The sequence below is a fragment of the Ilyonectria robusta genome (assembly GCF_021365365.1).
Source record: "Ilyonectria robusta strain PMI_751 chromosome Unknown BGZ61scaffold_6, whole genome shotgun sequence".
Classification (NCBI taxonomy): Eukaryota; Fungi; Ascomycota; class Sordariomycetes; order Hypocreales; family Nectriaceae; genus Ilyonectria; species Ilyonectria robusta.
Genome location: NW_025764440.1, coordinates 1,974,139 through 1,990,964, shown reverse-complemented (window position 1 = coordinate 1,990,964; position 16,826 = coordinate 1,974,139). Strand labels below are relative to the sequence as shown.

Below are 16,826 nucleotides of genomic sequence, written 5' to 3'. Positions count from 1 at the left end.
TTCGCCTTCTCCATCCTCATTTCCAACTTCATCTCCGTCCCCATCAGTCCCCGGTCTCTGGTCCCATCCCCGTTACCGGCCACTGACTGTCACCGCTTCCACATCGCCGGGTTCGCATCATCCTCGCCTGTCTCATCATCTCTGTCTTGACTCTCCGCGTATCGTTCCGGCCTGCGCACGGCCACGCCGTCCCCGCGACGCCACCCGCATCCCTTACTAGCATGACCATCTCTCTCAACTCCCAGCTGCCAAAAATCGCTTGAAGGCTGTTCCGTCCTCTGGGTTTTGTTCAAGTTGCAGTCTGACTATCTTGCCTGACACATTCATCCTCTCAACCCGGGCCCCTGTTCTCATGAGGGGATATTTCGGTATTTCCGCCCCCAATCTTAAACTCTCCGAAACACAACTTCGACTAGCTCAATTCTTCAAACCAAATTATTTGAACTGAGCAATATAAACGCCCCGGTATCCTTGGATAAGGTCATGTCCTTGACTTCGGCTGAAATCTTAGCCATCCACAAATCCCCCTCCACTCATTCCTACCTGCATTGGTAGCCTTAGTTGATATCGCCATCCACAACCCAACCAAATCCGGCCATTCAACCACGCACTATCCATTCTCGACCTGATACTCCCAACTTGATACTTACTCACATTGGCATTCAATCTCTTCCGTCAGCTGGAGCCTGCCCCTCGGGATTTTGGACGTGTCCAGGTCCGTAACGGACACTGTCTCACCAAACCTCTCTCAAAATATTCAACCAGAACCTCAATGCTATGCAAACAACTCTGCCACAATGCCTCGTTCATCGTCCAACTCTAATGCCCCGGCTACAACTCGAAAGAGGTCTGACGCCTCTGATGAAGGTGAGGAAGGGGTCGGAAAGAAAAGGTCAAGAGGTCGGCCACGCCTTGACACCAAGGACGAAACGGCTGCTGATGTGAGTATGCTCTGCCGTGATCCCTCTATCCGCGATCAATTGTATTCTCTCGGTACCTCTCTCTGACATTCCAACCAGCGTCGCCGCACGCAAATTCGTCTGGCTCAGCGAGCATACCGCAATCGCAAGGACACAGCTATCGACACACTTAAACAGAGAGTCAAGGAGCTCGAGAAAGTCAATGAAGACATGGGCAATGAGTTCATGAGCTTATCTCAATTTGTACTCGGGCAGGGTGTATTCCAGGGGTCTCCCGAGATCGCTCAGCGCTTAAATGAAGCCACTCGCAAGTTCATATCTCTTCAGCGGCAGGCCGCTGAGGAAGCTTCTGCTAATACCGATACGGATGCCGGTGGCGGTGCCTCTGCCGATGATGGTACTGTCAATCCTGCGGATAAGCACTCGCAGTTGGCAATTCATCAGCAACCTGGCTCGAAGAAGAGCTCTAGTTCGTCCACATCATCGAATGACGTCCTCTCGACCCCCAATACGGACTGGAGCACTGAGGACAAGACACGCTCAGGTGTGCCGATCCCCTTCCAACACTACAACCACTCGTCTCAGTATCCAGTCAATCCTGTCACCAATCACAGCATGAGAGACTCGAGCTTTCCCATCGGGGACAGTCAGGTTCAGGTTCCACTCTTCACCGACCCTTTTTCTCAGTCGCCTTTTATTCCTCCTCCGATGCCCTCTTCATATGGGGCACATGAACAGACTTTTGGCCGTCGTCTTCAGAGGACAATCTTGGAGGCGGGTCTTAGACTGGCCTCAATGGACAACCCGCCGCCAGACCGCTACATGGCGGTGTTCAGTTTTTGTCTGTATTTTGAAAGCGGACGAGAAATTGTCAGCCGCTTGTCTTCGACTCTAGAAGCTACAGCACAGGAGACTTTGAACCACTGGAAGTTTCCGTTTACGAATCTTGGTGGGTCGGGCCTCTACTTTTCTGACAGTCAGGGAAATGGGATCATGCCAGGCAATATGCCTGCGGGCGGCGAGTTACCAATTGGGAATCATGGTCTTCCAGAGCCCTACAAGCCTTCCGAAATGACGGGCTTCTCTATGGGCCCATTTAGCCGAGAAATCGAACTCGCGAAGGATTATCGCGTTGACCATCGATTGCGGATGATGGAACCAGGCTTTGAAGGGGAATTCTATGATGCAGACGAGGTGGAAACATATCTGCGTCATCGTGGCATCGTTATCCCTGCGAACAAAGACTTCGTTGACGCTGAAATTGAACTCCACGTATTCGATGAAGACCCGCCACCGACGCCTTGGCCCTTTGGTCTTGGGAAAGAGGGCTTCTTTAAGCAGCCGCCACCACCACCAACGCAGAATCCGGGGACCCTATCTCTTTCTCCCGACTTCGCTAATGCCCCGGGTAATTTGTGGCCAGGAACACAACCACCCACCACAATCCCGGTCGAAGCCCCAGTCATGATGGGCGATCCTCACGCAATGCCAGCTATGGACCCGCATCTCGCGCCCCTGGTTCCTGACTTGTCGAACAGGACTTCAGCAACCCAGTTCAACCCAACTCTAGCATCTTTCGAGGAGGCTCCTGAAGCCCCTTGGCGGGATTGGGGAGCGGATACAACATGGACAAGGACCAAAGTGACGATCGACGTGAACCAGCTTGTAACCAGTGAGTTCAGTCCTCGCTCCCATGTTTGCACACAGAAGCTAATCCATCTAGAAATGACCAACTATGCCGTATGCTTGGGCCGCAGCCCTGGTGTCCGGCCTCGGGATGTACACAAGGCAGTCAGACAGTCCATTATCTTGCAACATGGAGTAAAGTGATTGGTTTGGAAAGGAAATGCAATTTTGACATTTCGGCGTTGAGGTGGAAAAGGACGGGAAGCGTTGGTAATTTTGATACCCAGGGAATGGTCGGTATTGGATCTGATGTAAATACCTCCATGTGAATTTGCACAAATCTCTGCAGCTTATTGGTATATTAAACCCATTTGGACATACTGCTTCAGTTGACTGCTCATGTTTTTGACGAGTTACTTGAAGGCCTTTATGCGCAATGTCGAAGGGTGCGGGGTGGGTCTTGAGCTTTGGCGGGGTTACTCGTGCTCATCCACGACGCCAATACGGCACAGCCAAGTTGAACTCCTTATCAACGCTTGATGATAGCCCGAAGAGCGAAGAGGAAATACCAAAGAATACAGAGCTATGGAATACAGAACTCAAGATACCCAGCACCACAGAGTACAGCCTCGGCTCATCATCCACGGCGGAGCAGGCAACATCCAGCGGCATAACTACCCGCCGGAAAAGTACCAGGCTTATCGCGATGCCCTCATCACCATCGTACGCTGGCCTCTCTCCCCGATATGGATCTTGAACGACTACCTACTGACGCAATGGGTGTGTAGGTGACCAAGACAAATGTCTACATGACCACGCCAGCGGCAAGTGTCGCTGAGAAGTTGTCCCCTACAAGACGCCTTCCCTCTGCGCTGGACGTGGCGACCTTCGCCGTGGCCCTGCTCGAGGACAACCCTCTGTTCAACAGCGGCCACGGCGCCGTCTTCACCCGCGATGGCGTCAACGAACTGGAGGCGTCCGTCATGGTCTCCCGCGGCTACAAGAAGCGCGGCGTGGGCGTCATGGGCCTCCGCCGCGTGCGCAACCCCATCGTGCTCGCGCGCAAGATGCTCGAGCACGGCCAAGACGACCTCCAGCCGCAAGCTGCCCTCAGCAGAGAGCCCCGTGCCGCCGCTCTCGACGTCCCCTCGGCGCAGGGCCACACGCAAATCTTCGGCGACGCAGCAGAGCAGCTGGCAGCGCAGTACGGAATGGACCTCGTCGCCCCGGGGTACTTCTTCACGCAGCAGCGCTGGGATGAGCACCTGCGCGCGCTGGAGCAGGAGAAGAACGGGTCTGGCCTGGCGACCTGGAGCGCCACTGAGTACCTGCCCCAGGGGACCTGCGGCGCCGTGGCCCTCGATGAGGACGGCGTCATCTGCGTAGCCACCAGCACGGGCGGCCTGACGAACAAGTTGACAGGCCGCATTGGCGATACGCCCGTCGTCGGGGCCGGCTTCTGGGCCGAGGAGTGGAGTGAGGACGGTGATCCTACTCGGGGCGGCGACGGCGTCTGGCAGCGGTTGCAAGAGGCTGTTACCAGACGGGGTCCATCTCTTGTCCTCGGCGATGCCCTCACAGGCGCCCTAGCAGACTGCCTTCCCACGCCGCTGATGTACTCCCCACTGGCCCCATGGACCGGTGGCACTACGACGACACGATCAATGGGCGGTTCTGGGACCGGCAACGGCGACTCCTTCCTGCGCATCAACGCCCTGCGCACCGCCGCCGCCATGGCGAGATGGAAGCCGGAAACGAGCGCAAAGGCCGTGACGCACGTTGCCGGTCCTGGGGGCGAGCTCGAGAAGAGCGCCGAGGACCGGTGGCGGCGGACGGGCGAAGGCGAGGGCGGCATCATCGGGATCGAGTGTGCCCTTGTTCGCGATGCGGCTGGGCGGGTTGTCGAAGCTCGATCCGAGATCCTGATGGATTATAACTGCGGTGGCATGTTCCGCGCGTGGATTGACGACCATGGCGAGCCCGTCATGAGTGTGTGGACCAACGGTTCCGTGGACGACCTATATATCAAGCAACACGAGGCTCGTGAAAGAGAGCGGTGAACAGGGAATGCCATTGTATATTTGATCTGTACCCAGTTTTGCAGAACCAAAAGCTCCTATCATAGATCCCAGCTCAGGATCTCTCTCTTTCTCTCTCTCTCTCCCTCTCGCTCATTTTTCGGCACCCTTGCTCCCTGAGCCAATGCGCGCACTCCGTTGCTCCGCGAATCGTACAGAGTCTCATCAGACATGGAATAGTTTGTCATCTTGCACGAAGTATAGAAACTCCATCGCTAAGCCATAAACCCGCCCCCCATCGTCCCGTATTCTTTCTCTATAGTACATGGAACGCCGGCCCGATGCGAATTTAGAAGATTATAACGTCAGCCGACTGTTTCTGTTCGTGGCGTTGATGATGGTGGTGTGTGGTGGTGGTGGTGGTGGTGGAAAATACAAAGGGCCTCCGATTGGAAAGAGGCCCGGAAATCGATTTGTGGTGGAGTTGAGAGGGGAGGTGTGGGTTTTTTGTTGTTCTCGTTGATCGAACAAGTCGCCGTCGTAATCATCTCGGTCCCGTACAAACTCGTCGTTTACAGAGTAGCCTCCATGTTGGGCGGGGGCTGAGGCACCTCGAGCTTGGTGGAACCGGCAAGCATCTTGCTGAAGCCGATACCGACACCCTCGATGACGGCGAGCAGGACGGCGCAGCCGATGGCACCGTTGCGGGCAGCCTTGTAGCCACCCCGGATGGCGAGAGAGCCACCGGTGAAGAAGCCAGCGATGATGGCGTTGTAGGGGTCCTCCTTCTTGCGGACGCCCTTCACGGCGCAGTCAAAGGTGGAGAAGAGACCGCCCCAGACGCCGAAGTTGCCGCCGAGCACGGGGGCGCGCATCTTGATGGCTGTGATGGCGCCGATGCGGCGCTCGCCGTAGGGGGAGTTTCGGAAGCCCTTGATGCCGTGCCAGATGGTGCCGCCGATGGCCTATTCGGAAGAGGACATGTTAGTTATGGGGAGCTCTTCATCGGGCGAGATTGATCGGGAGGGTTGGCGGCGGGTCGAGGGGAAGAGAAACACTTACGCCCATGCAGAAAGCACCGCCAAAGTCATTGAGAATGACCCAGGGGCAGGGGTCACGTCCGTGATCCATGGCTGGCTGTGGGTGTGTGGGAGAAGAGGAGCGTCGAGTGCGGAAGCGAGGGGGAGGGCGACGTCGTCGTAGTTGTGGTCGTCGGGATGGTTGCTCTTGAAAATTGTGAGGCCGCTGCCAGTAAAAGTTGACCCCCCGTCCGGCCGGGTGCTGAGTCGCGAATGGAATTTTTCGGAGCATCGGCGCTTCAGAAAGTCCGGCCACCCAAATGCCTCCAGCACCTTCCACCACCAAAGGTGTCGCCGATCTCGGGTACGTACCGGGAAACCAATGCCAAGATGGGGGCGAAATGGAGAATCATGAGTATGCACCCTCGGGTCAGGTTCCTTTTCTTAGAATGTGAGTATAATAGCGAAACATTTATGTCACAGGTAGTTTGCCGTACTCTTCATATTGATCATTGTTTAGGTACACTGCATAGGCTCAACTGTGTGATTGGGGCACCCCGAGTTCAGTTAGAACAATTCTTGGGTTGCACGTATTAAAATGTTTCTCGTATTCGCCGTAAATCAATGTCCCATTTCTAGTTACGAACTGTCAATGGAGGATATCACAATGCGCAGAACCCGTAGTTTGTCTATCGTACCCCCTTGTCTCTAGCTCCTCGAACTTGTGTTACCCAAGCTCGTTGCCAGCGTCTCAAGTTAAGGCGCTCGGTACGTCTACCCAAGTCGGACAGGGTGTGTGTTCCAAGCATGGTTTAACACAACTAGGGCTCGCGTTACCCGGAAAGAAAAAGAAAAGAGACAAATCCTGGCTCCTGGAATACGTCGTACTCCGGAAACATCAACCCGAATAACTGGATCCGAGTCAGACCCCACTCACCCCGGATCTCCGTCTCGGCCGATTGCCAACAGCGCCAGACCCACATCCCCATCCTTCATCCGCCTTCCCAAATCGTCTCGCCGAGAACCAACCCTTGGCGTGATACGACGGGCAAGTATATAGCTCTGCGACTCGGTTCAAGAACGGAGCCTGTATATTTCCTCTTACTCTTCCTCTTCCTAAAAGAAATTGTGAAGGTCCCGAGATAATCAATCTCCTCGCTTAACGTGTTGACTTCGTGGTTACAACTCCCGCAATCACCATGGTCCTCCAGCTTGTCCAAGCCACCGAAGACGACGCTCCCCGCGCCATCGCCGTTGAAACAGAAGCCTACGGGGCTGACAGCCCCGTCAGCCGCGTTCTATACCCCGGTCCCCGTCCCACGGAAGGAACTCATAAAGTCGACGACCTCATTAAGCAGCGCCGTGCCGACCATGACATCCGATGGTTTAAAGTCGTAGACACCGGCCTTGACGTCTCCCCCGAAGATAAGGCCATCGCATTTGCGCAGTGGTACGTATGGACCACGCCTCAAACCTCAACACTCTCCGCTGCTCGCGGCCCTGGCTCCAACCCTGAAGCCTGCGAACTCTTCTTTGGGGGCATGAACAGGAAGCGGGATGCGTTGATGAGTGGAAAACCCTACATCTGTTAGTAGTCATTCCGAACCTGGGACTTTGCCTGGGGTAGGCTATTGTAGTCCAACCGAATGCTGACTGACACCGCAAATCAGACCTCAAGCGGCTACACACAGAGCCGAAACACCAGAGACGCGGCGCCGCCTCTCTACTGCTGAAATGGGGCTTGGAGGAGTCTGATCGCCTTGGTATCCCAGCGGTTCTTGAGTCTTCACCACAGGGTCGCCTACTGTATGAGAAATGGGGGTTTAGGGAAGTGGACAATCTCACTGTCGACTTCTCGCCTTGGGGAGGACCGTCAAAAATCGAGGTCCCGCTGATGCTTCGCGAACCCAAGCGACAGCAAGCCGACATGACAACTATTGATCAGCTATCCCCCCAGTAGAGCCTGTCAGTCGTATAGCTTCCCATTCAGCTAAAATCCTTATATCTTCCGCCGGCGCAACCAACGAGAGAGCGAATCAATCAAGTCATTGCAAGAAATGCCGGAGTCGCAGTGATGCTTTCTTCTATTCCTCCTCTTCCTACCTCCTACTAGACGCCACACTCCCAACTGTGACTACGTGATGGCTTTTTGTCACTATTATTAGGTGCCTAAAGGCACCGTCAAAACCACAAATGCCTCCCCAGTATCCGCAACCAATCCAAAACCAAATGCCAAATGAATGAGGTAACCCGAGCTCACCTCCAGTGAAGCAGAGTCCGAACCAAGGCAATTTCTCAGCCTACCCCAGGGGTATAATGGCCAACCGCTGTGTCCAGATACGCCATCCTCCTGTTAAGTGCTAGCGCGCTCCCAAAAACTCCACGCTTTTCCCCAGAACCCGAGTTGCAACCGATCGTAAAACCCAAACTCGACCCAGGTGCTGCTGTATCTTGTCTAGACGTTGCATCTCTCAACTGACAATGAGATGGCCGTTTCGTTACTGAAAAACCCCGTAATGACTTCCTGAAGTGCTGTTGTGCCTATTCATCTCTTCATGGGACGGTAGTCTGGTAAAGACGCTCCCATATTGGTCATCGCTTAGGACCCCTGGAGTCCGAGGAGACATGTCTGGAACCGCGTGAAGTAGCTGATCTGAGCCTACCGCGTAGGGAGATGACAGAGTGCGGTTAGGGACTACACCGAGGCCACTTAATGAACCCTGGCCAAGGCCATCACTTGTTCCCATTCCTTGCTGCATCCCGCCATCTGTACCAAAATTGGCGTGATATACCTGATTATAGGTTGATGCCGGAGTCAAAGAAGCCCCTGCTGTGATATCCGTGTGCGCTGAAATCTGAGGATACCCTGGTGTAAACTGGCCAGTGATTGGTGAGGATAAGAAACCGGCAGAATGTGATAAATCGACCGAAGGGCTCGAGTTAGATGTCGAGAGGCAGGCTTGCGTAGTTGACGGCGCTGACATAACACCTAAGTCGGGAGTACCTAGAAACTCCTGAGGGTCGTCTGGAGATAGAGTATGGTTCGAGCCAGCACCAAATGCGCCAATCGAGGTGCTCCGGTCAATGTTCGTTCGTTTAAACCGTCGATTCATCAACATGGCTTCTGGGTTTTCTGCCGCCATTCGGTTACGCTTTCTCGTGGTGATTGCTCGCGAATCCTTGCGCAACCTCAACTTCACTCCCTGGTCGGTAAAGGAGCGGGTTAGAAAGGTAGATTCAGCCATGCCAGGGAATTCTTTTGGCGAATAAACGGTAAACGGGTTGGTGATTATTTCCGAAACGAAGTAGACACTGGGAGGGTCGGCCTGGTTGTCTCGGTCGTAGAGAGTAAAGCGGAGCCGGAATCGTCCTTCTCGTTTCACCGACAGATCACCAAACACAAAATAGCCACCATCTGCGTTCGTGGGATCCTTGAGATGATGAATCGAAGACGCTAGAGAACCGGCGAGGTAGCTTGTAGGGAGTTCCGCACCCGTGGTTAGCTCGTGATAGTTTTCGGCTACCAGGGAACATGTAAGAAAGAGATATGGACCTGCCACGTGCGACCGCGTTAGAAATTGTCAACCCATTCCCGAGTCGTAGGAAACTCACTGTTGTACAGCGGGCTTCTCCTGTCGGTCCTCTTATCGATGAGCTGTATGACCGGTGGCGGATCAACAGGTTTGCGATCTGCTTTGTCAACTTCAGCTGGTGTTGGACAAGATACGGGGTGTGGATTTGATTTCACGGTACCTTTCTCTTTTCCTAATGCCACTCGAGCATGGACAGGAGCTTGCTTGACAATCAACTCCCTCTCCGAGTCGCCGTATGATTTAGGCACGGGGTCTGGTTCCTCCTGTTGCGAGGGGAAATCTCCGACGTCGAGGAAAGTGCCCATGGACGGATCGTATTGCCCGGATTGCATGAACGGGACTCCCGGAGAATTCCCCATGGGCGCAGCCATGCTGCGGAGATGGGTGAGTACTTCTGGGTCTTGTGTAAGAGTTGGAATATTCTGGTCGAGACGAAAGAGAACCGAAAAAATGTGTTAGGGCTTCCACGGTGTAGAGAAAGAGGTTATAGCTGCATGTTTTTCGGAACCAGGAGGAACCGCGGCACAAATAAATCCTCGGCGGTTTGTTGGGCCGTGAAAATATTCAAAATTTCAACAAACCCTTATGGCCTCCCTGGAGCCTCCGATGTTCTTAATGGTTCGTGGGAGGCCAGATCCAGGAGGAGGTGCTGTCTTGAGAAGGGAAGTGGGGGCTGCGATGTGCCAGAGAAATTCGATTCCTGCGACCACAGTCCGCATGCGACTGTGGTGAGTAGAGATTCCGGCGCTGAGGGAATCGAAGATGGCCTTGGTTCGCGTACCGCAAGTGTCGAGGGCTGAGCTTCCAGAGGGTGGCCGTGGTGGGAGAACCACATGTGGATATTCCAGCAAAGTCACCAGCAAGGTTCAACTGGGAATTGGAGACTCGCCGCCAGCAGGACAGCGCCACGAGGGCACAAAGAACACGTTGGCGCTGGGGATTCTTTCCGTGGGCTGCGACTCCGTTTTGGTGTTGTTGACGCTTCAGTCGTCCGGGCAAGGCTCTGAAATGGCGAGTGATGATGCGTTGATGCCACCCCTGAACAAGCGACCGCAAGCTGCTGAGCCAGGATGATGACTCTCGACGACGGCGGCGCTCGCAAGGACGGCGCAAGTCGCAAGTGTTGATGCGGGGAGCAGACGCCGCGCAGGGACGAACGGGTGACCTGGTTGGGTAGTTGCGTGTGCTGTCTCGTGTTCCAGACCTGGGCGCAGTGGAAGATGGCAGACGGCGGTGGCAAGTGGCAACCCAGTGAATGGGCTCACAAGTCGATGCCGGGAGGTTTTGGCGTGGTGTGACCGGACAACTGGATGTAGATTTCCCAAAGGCAGAGATATGGCGTGGATGGAGTGTTGGGGAGAAGTTAAGGTAGGTCAAGCAAGCAGGCGAAATCCATAAACGCGGATGTGGACGTGGACGCTATGGCCAGTCAGGCGAGAGAGACATAGAAGGAGGGAACCTCCCGGGCCGATTTTGGATCTGCGCGGCAGTTGCCACCTACTGTGCTATTGGAGAGGGCGAGTTTGGTAGGTAGGCAGGTAGGTTAGGTAGGCGGGTAGTAGAGACGTGCTTCAGCGCCTCCCTTGCGTGGGAGTTATTTGGCACGAGGAGGGGAGGTCGCAGAGGGCTGCGGCTGCCAGGGCTGCATGCAGTACAGTACATGCAATATCAGATGTCATCTATCAACGGCGGCAACGTACCAGATAGATGAAGCTACCTAGCGAGATAATTACCTGGCGGATATCACGATGCGCCGGGGACGGGGAGCAGACCAACGAGGCAGGCGGCGAGGGACAGAAGGGAAGAGGATGCCAGCAGCGGCGACGGTAACGGTGACGGTAACGGTGGACAAGAGCGACGGAGACCAAAAAAGATGGAGATAACAGAAGCGAGAAGGGCAAACGACGTGATGGAAGCAAGAGAGAGCGAGCGAGCGACCATTGCCTGCTACCCTCCTCCCCTCCTCCATTGATAGTCCATATCGAGGAGAATATCACGTCTCCCAGTGGATGGATGTCGGCAGGGCAGGTCGGTAGGGCCAGGACCAGCGGACACTGGACACTGGACAGGCATTGTTGACAGCAAGCACTATGGTAGCACTATGGCAGCACTGCCAAATCACAGAATGACGAGTCACGATCAGACCCGGGGGCGGAGTGGCCGGGGGCCTGCTCAATAATCCACCAAAGGGCAGAGAGGAACAGGCAGAGGGCGGGGAGGAGGGACGAGGGAACTGGGGGTTCGCTCGAGAACAGACCAATGCGATGGGGGCCCAGTACCTGTACCTAGGCGTCTATCTCTTCGCCGGCTGGCTCATCCGTGTGTCGAGAGGCATGCGGCATTGACGTGTTAGCAGGCATTGTACCTCGAAATGTGATGGATCGCTCGGTCCCAAGACCATGAGTGCAGGTGCTCGGACAAGGGACGTTGAGTGGACGCCGATAAAGGCCAACAAGCAGCACAACCCAGAATAGGTACCTGTCTTGCCTACTGCGTAGTATGTACTCGCTGCGTACACATGCTTCCCTGGGATCCATCCGGGCAGGGGAACGGGAACGGGAACGGGAACGGCCATCTCGCTGCCCATGATATGAGGGTTTGCGCAAGCCTCGAGCGAGCCGAGCGGCCAAGGCATTGCCAGCGCGAGCCTCGACGGCCCTGGATAATATGCACCTGCCATGTACGAACTACGTAGTACGTACCTGCCCGTAGGCACTTGCTGCGGGAGGTACTTCATGTCCGACTGAGCCTATATTATCCGGTCCTAAACGCCGGGGATCGAGGAGGCCCGACTCACCTCATGGCCTCACCCCGTCCGGGCGTGACGGGGGACTCCGGTGCGCGTGCAACCCACCTCTATCGAGGGATCTGCCGGTTTCAGACAGAACGGTTTTTAATTCCAACATCATCGCGAACCCCACGGTCGAGACGCCTGGTATTCAACGCCAAGCAATCAGCTACTTGCGCGCATCTCTACCAACCGGAACACAGCCAACCGTCGTGGCACCTGCACATCAGCGCTACCGGTAGGCGATCCCACTCCTCTCCCAAACCTCCTCCGCGATGTGCTAAAGCGTGTCCAAGATACTCCAACGTCCGCCTCTCTCGTGCATGTCCCGCGAGCTCAGCATGTATCTCGACATCTCCTATTCGGTGGTGTCGACACGCCCCCAACGGCCAGGGACCCCTGGACCGTTTGATGACAGGCAGGGGGTTAGTCCACGCGCTTGTACGCAGTACATGGTGTTTGCCTTTGTCTCCCCGTCTTCCAGAACGGCAGAAATCCACACCTGTCAAAGACGGATCCGGATATGCTGAGCATGCACCCCGGGGAATTTCCATGCCTTGGCGTGTGGGTGACGAGCGAGCTGGTTGGCTGGACGGTATGCATCTCCGGCCACCGTGGGAAGCGAGATGATACCGTATTCATGCTGTGCGGGAGCTCTGTGAAAGTTCCTGTACTTGCTCGCCCGACTGAACAGCCCTCCCGGACATTGACAGATCTGCAAGCGACCGACTAATTATGTAGACTATACATGGCTCTGCGCTGCCGTCCATCGCAACGACCAAAGCTCGTGGTAGGTCGGTCCGTCATGCCAACACTTCATCAAAAGGTGCTGGTGGCTGCTCCCGGCCATGCATCGCATTGTCAAGAGCCAAGAGTCGCCTGGATATTCAGCCCTCGGTACTTGAGGTCGCAACACGCCCATAACTCCCGTCGTTGGGTTTCTTGTCTCATGCACGAGGTCCCGGGGCAAAGGAAACGCATTGTGACAGTTCTCGCCAAGCTCGCATCAGCCAGCCTCACTTCGTTTCGGTGGCGTCGGCCTTTGTCTCCGGCCTTTGCTCTCCGGCTCTCCCCGGTCAGGCAAAGGTGCCATCGTCACCTATTGAGGCCTGAATTACCCACCGTGGACGTACTACGTGGTAGTGCGCGCTGCGTAGTAGTGCTTTCTGCGTGGTAGCAGAGCATCTGTGCTGTTTGGCTTTGACCGGGGTCTTGTTAGTGATAGTCCAGTCCATCCGCACGCTACCGAGCCGAAGCCCGATTGCGCATGCGGCACTCAAGCGCTTAAACATGGGGTCGGCGGATCGTCAGTAGTCTAAGCATCTGTGTCACCGGCGAGGTAGCATCTAAGCTCAGAAACCGCTTTTGAAATCCATCAGCTGACGCGCAGCGGAAAGAGTGAACATGTCCGCCCTGCACTCACCTTGGACAGTCTAATCACCGTTGGAAAAAGGTACATTGCCCCGGTGAATACATACCTAGGTACCCAACATGGATCCCACGGCGGTGATCAATCGCCGGGTTACATATCCGACAGAAGAACCCAGGACACAACCCAAGCGACGAGCTCCAGGGTCCATGGCATTGATCGACGCGACGAACCAAGGCTAGAAATTTCCGATCAGGATAAGAAAGAAGAGCCTACTGCGCACTACAGCGTAGCACAGCAAGAGTCCATGCGGCCATTCCCGCCGAACGCCAGATTCGTCGGGGTGGGCAGACCGCATCGAGATATCACCAGGGTAGGAAATTAGTGCCTCGGCTATCCAGGTGGGAGTCGGCGCCAATGCAACTCTGCAGCCCTCCACTCCACTCTTGGGCAAAGAGAGACCAGCGGTCGGGAATAAACATCAGGCTGTCGAGATTGTTGGGGGCGACCAACGGCGGGAACGCAGCCTCGAAGGGGTGTTGGCGGCAGGTCGCCCAATCTAGCATGCTTTGACAGCGCTGACACAGCGTTGCGTTCCGTCGAGATGCCGGTTTCGGCTGCGGCTACGCATTGGATGCTTGTGGCTCATCGACGGGACGGGGAGCCACTTCGGGATGGACGAGCTGCTCAATGCAGTTGTCGAGTTGCCAGTGCGAGAACGAATCGGGCAGGGATATACAAGAGGGCCCGAGGACGACTTGAAGGTGACACGAGAGAGCCTTGGCGGCAGGAAAGAACTGGAGACAAGGTGGGATTCACAAACTCGTAGCCTGACCAGTACAGTACATGACATGTCGGCTGCGACGAGGCCGTGGCTCGACAATCAGACACTCCCCCCCGAGCATTTTCAGCCACCGGGTACTCCAGCCTCTGGCCAGCAACGAGGTCGGCAACTTGTTTCGTTTCCATATGCCGCAAGGGCGGGCAGCCGATTTCAAACCCATGTCTGAAGCATGTCCTAACGCATCCTGTCTGGTCCAGAGCCTAGATGTGGAGTGCAGCTCGACCTGCCTTGGAACGGCTTGGCCTTGATCTCGTTGCAAGGATCGACTCAGGATGCCCTGCTCTAAATCCTACGCCGCAAATTGTCACCCCCCACCTCCCGCGATGTGAGATCAAGTTGTGTAAGAGCCACCAGGGTCCAGGGATTTGAGTTCGTCTATGGAGCTCCGATTACGTGAACAAGGAAACACGCTGAACTCGTGTTGCGAAGCCTTCGTGTCGAACCTTTGAGCTTGTAGACGAGGGTCATGGGGCAGGATTAAGCCGGAACTGCGCCGAATGAGGTGTCTCGTCTCGTGAGGAGCGCGCTCGAAACAGGTCATCGTGTTGCCGAGCGGCATGGCTATGTTGGCGAGTCATGGGATTTGTGACAGCTCAGTTCCAAGGCAGCCGGTTGACTCACGGAGCCGAGCATATAATGGAGATGAAACGGAACAAACTAGGCGCCTTCTTTCGCTTCTCTTTGTTTGTTTTACTTGTGGAGTCTGTGGAGTTCGCTTCTGGAGAATCACCAGGATCGGTCGATGATGCGCCGAAGCTCTCACCTGCGTCCACTTTCATTACGCGTCAGGGTTTAGCACGACAAAACTTGGCATTCAGGCGACTCTAGCAGAAGATAGACCTGTAAACCTTGCGTAACAGGCGTTATCCCAGTTTTCTATTTATATCAAGTAGGCATGATTCGGCTGTGAAGCCGATATTAGTCTCAGTGGAGAGGAAAATTCGATTCTATCTGCCTGGTCAGAGCCGAACGCCAGCCTACACCAGATGGAGTGGATAGTCTACGTAATGGCATGTACTGGTTAGAAGAGAACAATAATGAATAAAATAACTTGTTTTCACATGCAAGAAGTGGTGCATTCTTCTCTGCCGAATTAAGTTGAATGAATTAACAAATTTCGGTACAATTTGAGGTTTCGTGTGGAGGTTGTATCACATCTCACTCTAGGGTATGTCACTCTAGGGTATGTTACAGATCCCGTTCCGCGATATCGAGGCCGTCAATCTAACGTAAGAAGAAACAACAGAGAGAACACCAAAGTAGGATTCTAGCCTAAATGGCGCATGACGCATTCTATCCATGGCAACAACATAAACCCATAAATCATGACCGCAGTGGCGCTTTTGTGCATGCTAAATCCTAGCGCAAAACCCAACCTCTTTCTATGCCGTTACTGACGCCGCGACGCTATCCGTAGGGACCTTTTCGGCCGCCTCCCACTCTAACCTTTCCCGAATCATGTCTCTCTTACACCATTTTATGCTAATGACTCCCCACAGGATCGCCCACAGAAATGGAACAGCCCAGCATATACCGTAAGCCACCGTGGCAGGAACTTGAGGGATGACAGCAATGACCGTGAGGGGGACTGCGAGTAATATGGACGGAATCGACCAAAAGAGAGACTGAACGTAGAGCATCCGTCGGAAGCGTGGGCTTGCGTGGTATCGAGCTGCGAGGGCTTCGCGGTAGGGCCGACCTGCACCGGCATTGACTGCCACGGTGTCTTCGATGAAGTAGTACACGCCTGGCAATACCTGGGTTGACGGTTAACTTTGATCAATGGCTATTGTATTAGGGCGTTTCTTACCTTCTCTCCCTTATCGGTCGAACTGATTCGGAACGGAGCGCGCCAACCCATACGGCTGTACAGGGTAATTAAGGCGAGGACACCCCCAAGGCAGTAGAGAATAGCTGGCGCAGGCATGCAGAGGACCCTCAGCCAGACGATATGAGGAGCACTGCCCACGACGAACAGTGCTGTGACGACTGTGATGGTGAGTACCGACGCCCAGTTCAAGGTGTCAAAGCACCAGCGGCTAGTGCTCCCCAATGGCCGATAAAACCTCTCCTTCTTAATTAGGCGTAGTGTGCGGATCGCAAACTCGAGATAAGTCGGTCCTCCCCAGATGGTGGTGACGATGGCGAAGATGATCCAGCCCTGGACATCGCCAGCATAGTGCATGCCATAGTAGAGGGCAATCGGGATGGCAGAGGCATCGACGAAGACGAGAAATGCGAAGATGAAGAGCCTCCAGCGTTTCCGGCCATGATGCCAAGTGAAGGGCAACTGGGGGAGTAGCTGCGGGTTACTGTCGTAGTATTCCTGCAGGGTCTTGCCACGGCGCCTGTATTCTTCACGGGTGCCGGCTCGCGAGTCGTAGTATGCTTCGGCTTGGGGCCGTTGTGAGTAGGAGAGGCTCTGACGGGGCTGTTCGACGTGATCGGGGCCGATGGTATTTCGTCGCGGCGGCGGTTCAACGCCTTCGTCGAAGCGGACGGCGATTGCGGGTCGGTTCAGAGACTGCGTCGAGAATCGGACTGCGGTGGGAGCAGGAGCGGGAATGGAAGTGGGAGTGGCGTCGGTGGAGGAGAGAACCGAGTCTGATTTGAGTTGGGAGGTGCTTCCTCGACGCACTTCGGGCATTG

General features: G+C 55.1%; 7 protein-coding genes across 7 annotated transcripts; 4 read left to right on the top strand and 3 right to left on the bottom strand.

Annotated features, from left to right (window-relative positions):
- Positions 1-797: 797 nt before the first annotated feature.
- BGZ61DRAFT_530732 (uncharacterized protein) lies at positions 798-2,750 on the top strand (the record flags this gene model as incomplete). The annotated part of the gene is made up of 3 exons (XM_046253597.1): positions 798-941; positions 1,020-2,592; positions 2,644-2,750. 3 exons carry the CDS (start codon positions 798-800, stop codon positions 2,748-2,750), a joined length of 1,824 nt encoding a protein of 607 aa, XP_046107139.1.
- Positions 2,751-2,941: 191 nt separating this feature from the next.
- BGZ61DRAFT_202528 (nucleophile aminohydrolase) lies at positions 2,942-4,748 on the top strand. The gene is made up of 2 exons (XM_046237931.1): positions 2,942-3,269; positions 3,335-4,748. The coding sequence occupies exons 1-2, from the start codon at positions 3,132-3,134 to the stop codon at positions 4,604-4,606; spliced, it is 1,410 nt and encodes a 469-aa protein (XP_046107138.1). The 5' UTR covers positions 2,942-3,131; the 3' UTR covers positions 4,607-4,748.
- A 388-nt stretch (positions 4,749-5,136) lies between these two features.
- On the bottom strand, positions 5,137-5,695 carry BGZ61DRAFT_530730 (Tim17/Tim22/Tim23/Pmp24 family-domain-containing protein; the record flags this gene model as incomplete). The annotated part of the gene is made up of 2 exons (XM_046253596.1): positions 5,137-5,529; positions 5,627-5,695. 2 exons carry the CDS (start codon positions 5,693-5,695, stop codon positions 5,137-5,139), a joined length of 462 nt encoding a protein of 153 aa, XP_046107137.1.
- Positions 5,696-6,782: 1,087 nt separating this feature from the next.
- Positions 6,783-7,543, top strand: BGZ61DRAFT_530729 (putative GNAT family acetyltransferase; the record flags this gene model as incomplete). Its single annotated transcript, XM_046253595.1, has 2 exons — positions 6,783-7,170; positions 7,254-7,543. 2 exons carry the CDS (start codon positions 6,783-6,785, stop codon positions 7,541-7,543), a joined length of 678 nt encoding a protein of 225 aa, XP_046107136.1.
- A 253-nt stretch (positions 7,544-7,796) lies between these two features.
- Positions 7,797-9,742, bottom strand: BGZ61DRAFT_202482 (velvet factor-domain-containing protein). The gene is made up of 3 exons (XM_046237930.1): positions 9,337-9,742; positions 9,196-9,285; positions 7,797-9,136 (listed from the first exon to the last, which is right to left on the bottom strand). Exons 1-3 carry the CDS (start codon positions 9,545-9,547, stop codon positions 8,082-8,084), a joined length of 1,356 nt encoding a protein of 451 aa, XP_046107135.1. The 5' UTR covers positions 9,548-9,742; the 3' UTR covers positions 7,797-8,081.
- A 4,847-nt stretch (positions 9,743-14,589) lies between these two features.
- On the top strand, positions 14,590-15,053 carry BGZ61DRAFT_202446 (uncharacterized protein). Its single transcript, XM_046237929.1, has one exon. The coding sequence runs from the start codon at positions 14,754-14,756 to the stop codon at positions 15,003-15,005; it is 252 nt and encodes an 83-aa protein (XP_046107134.1). The 5' UTR covers positions 14,590-14,753; the 3' UTR covers positions 15,006-15,053.
- A 506-nt stretch (positions 15,054-15,559) lies between these two features.
- BGZ61DRAFT_347512 (uncharacterized protein) lies at positions 15,560-16,824 on the bottom strand (the record flags this gene model as incomplete). Its single annotated transcript, XM_046239985.1, has 2 exons — positions 15,560-15,934; positions 15,988-16,824. 2 exons carry the CDS (start codon positions 16,822-16,824, stop codon positions 15,560-15,562), a joined length of 1,212 nt encoding a protein of 403 aa, XP_046107133.1.
- Positions 16,825-16,826: the final 2 nt, after the last annotated feature.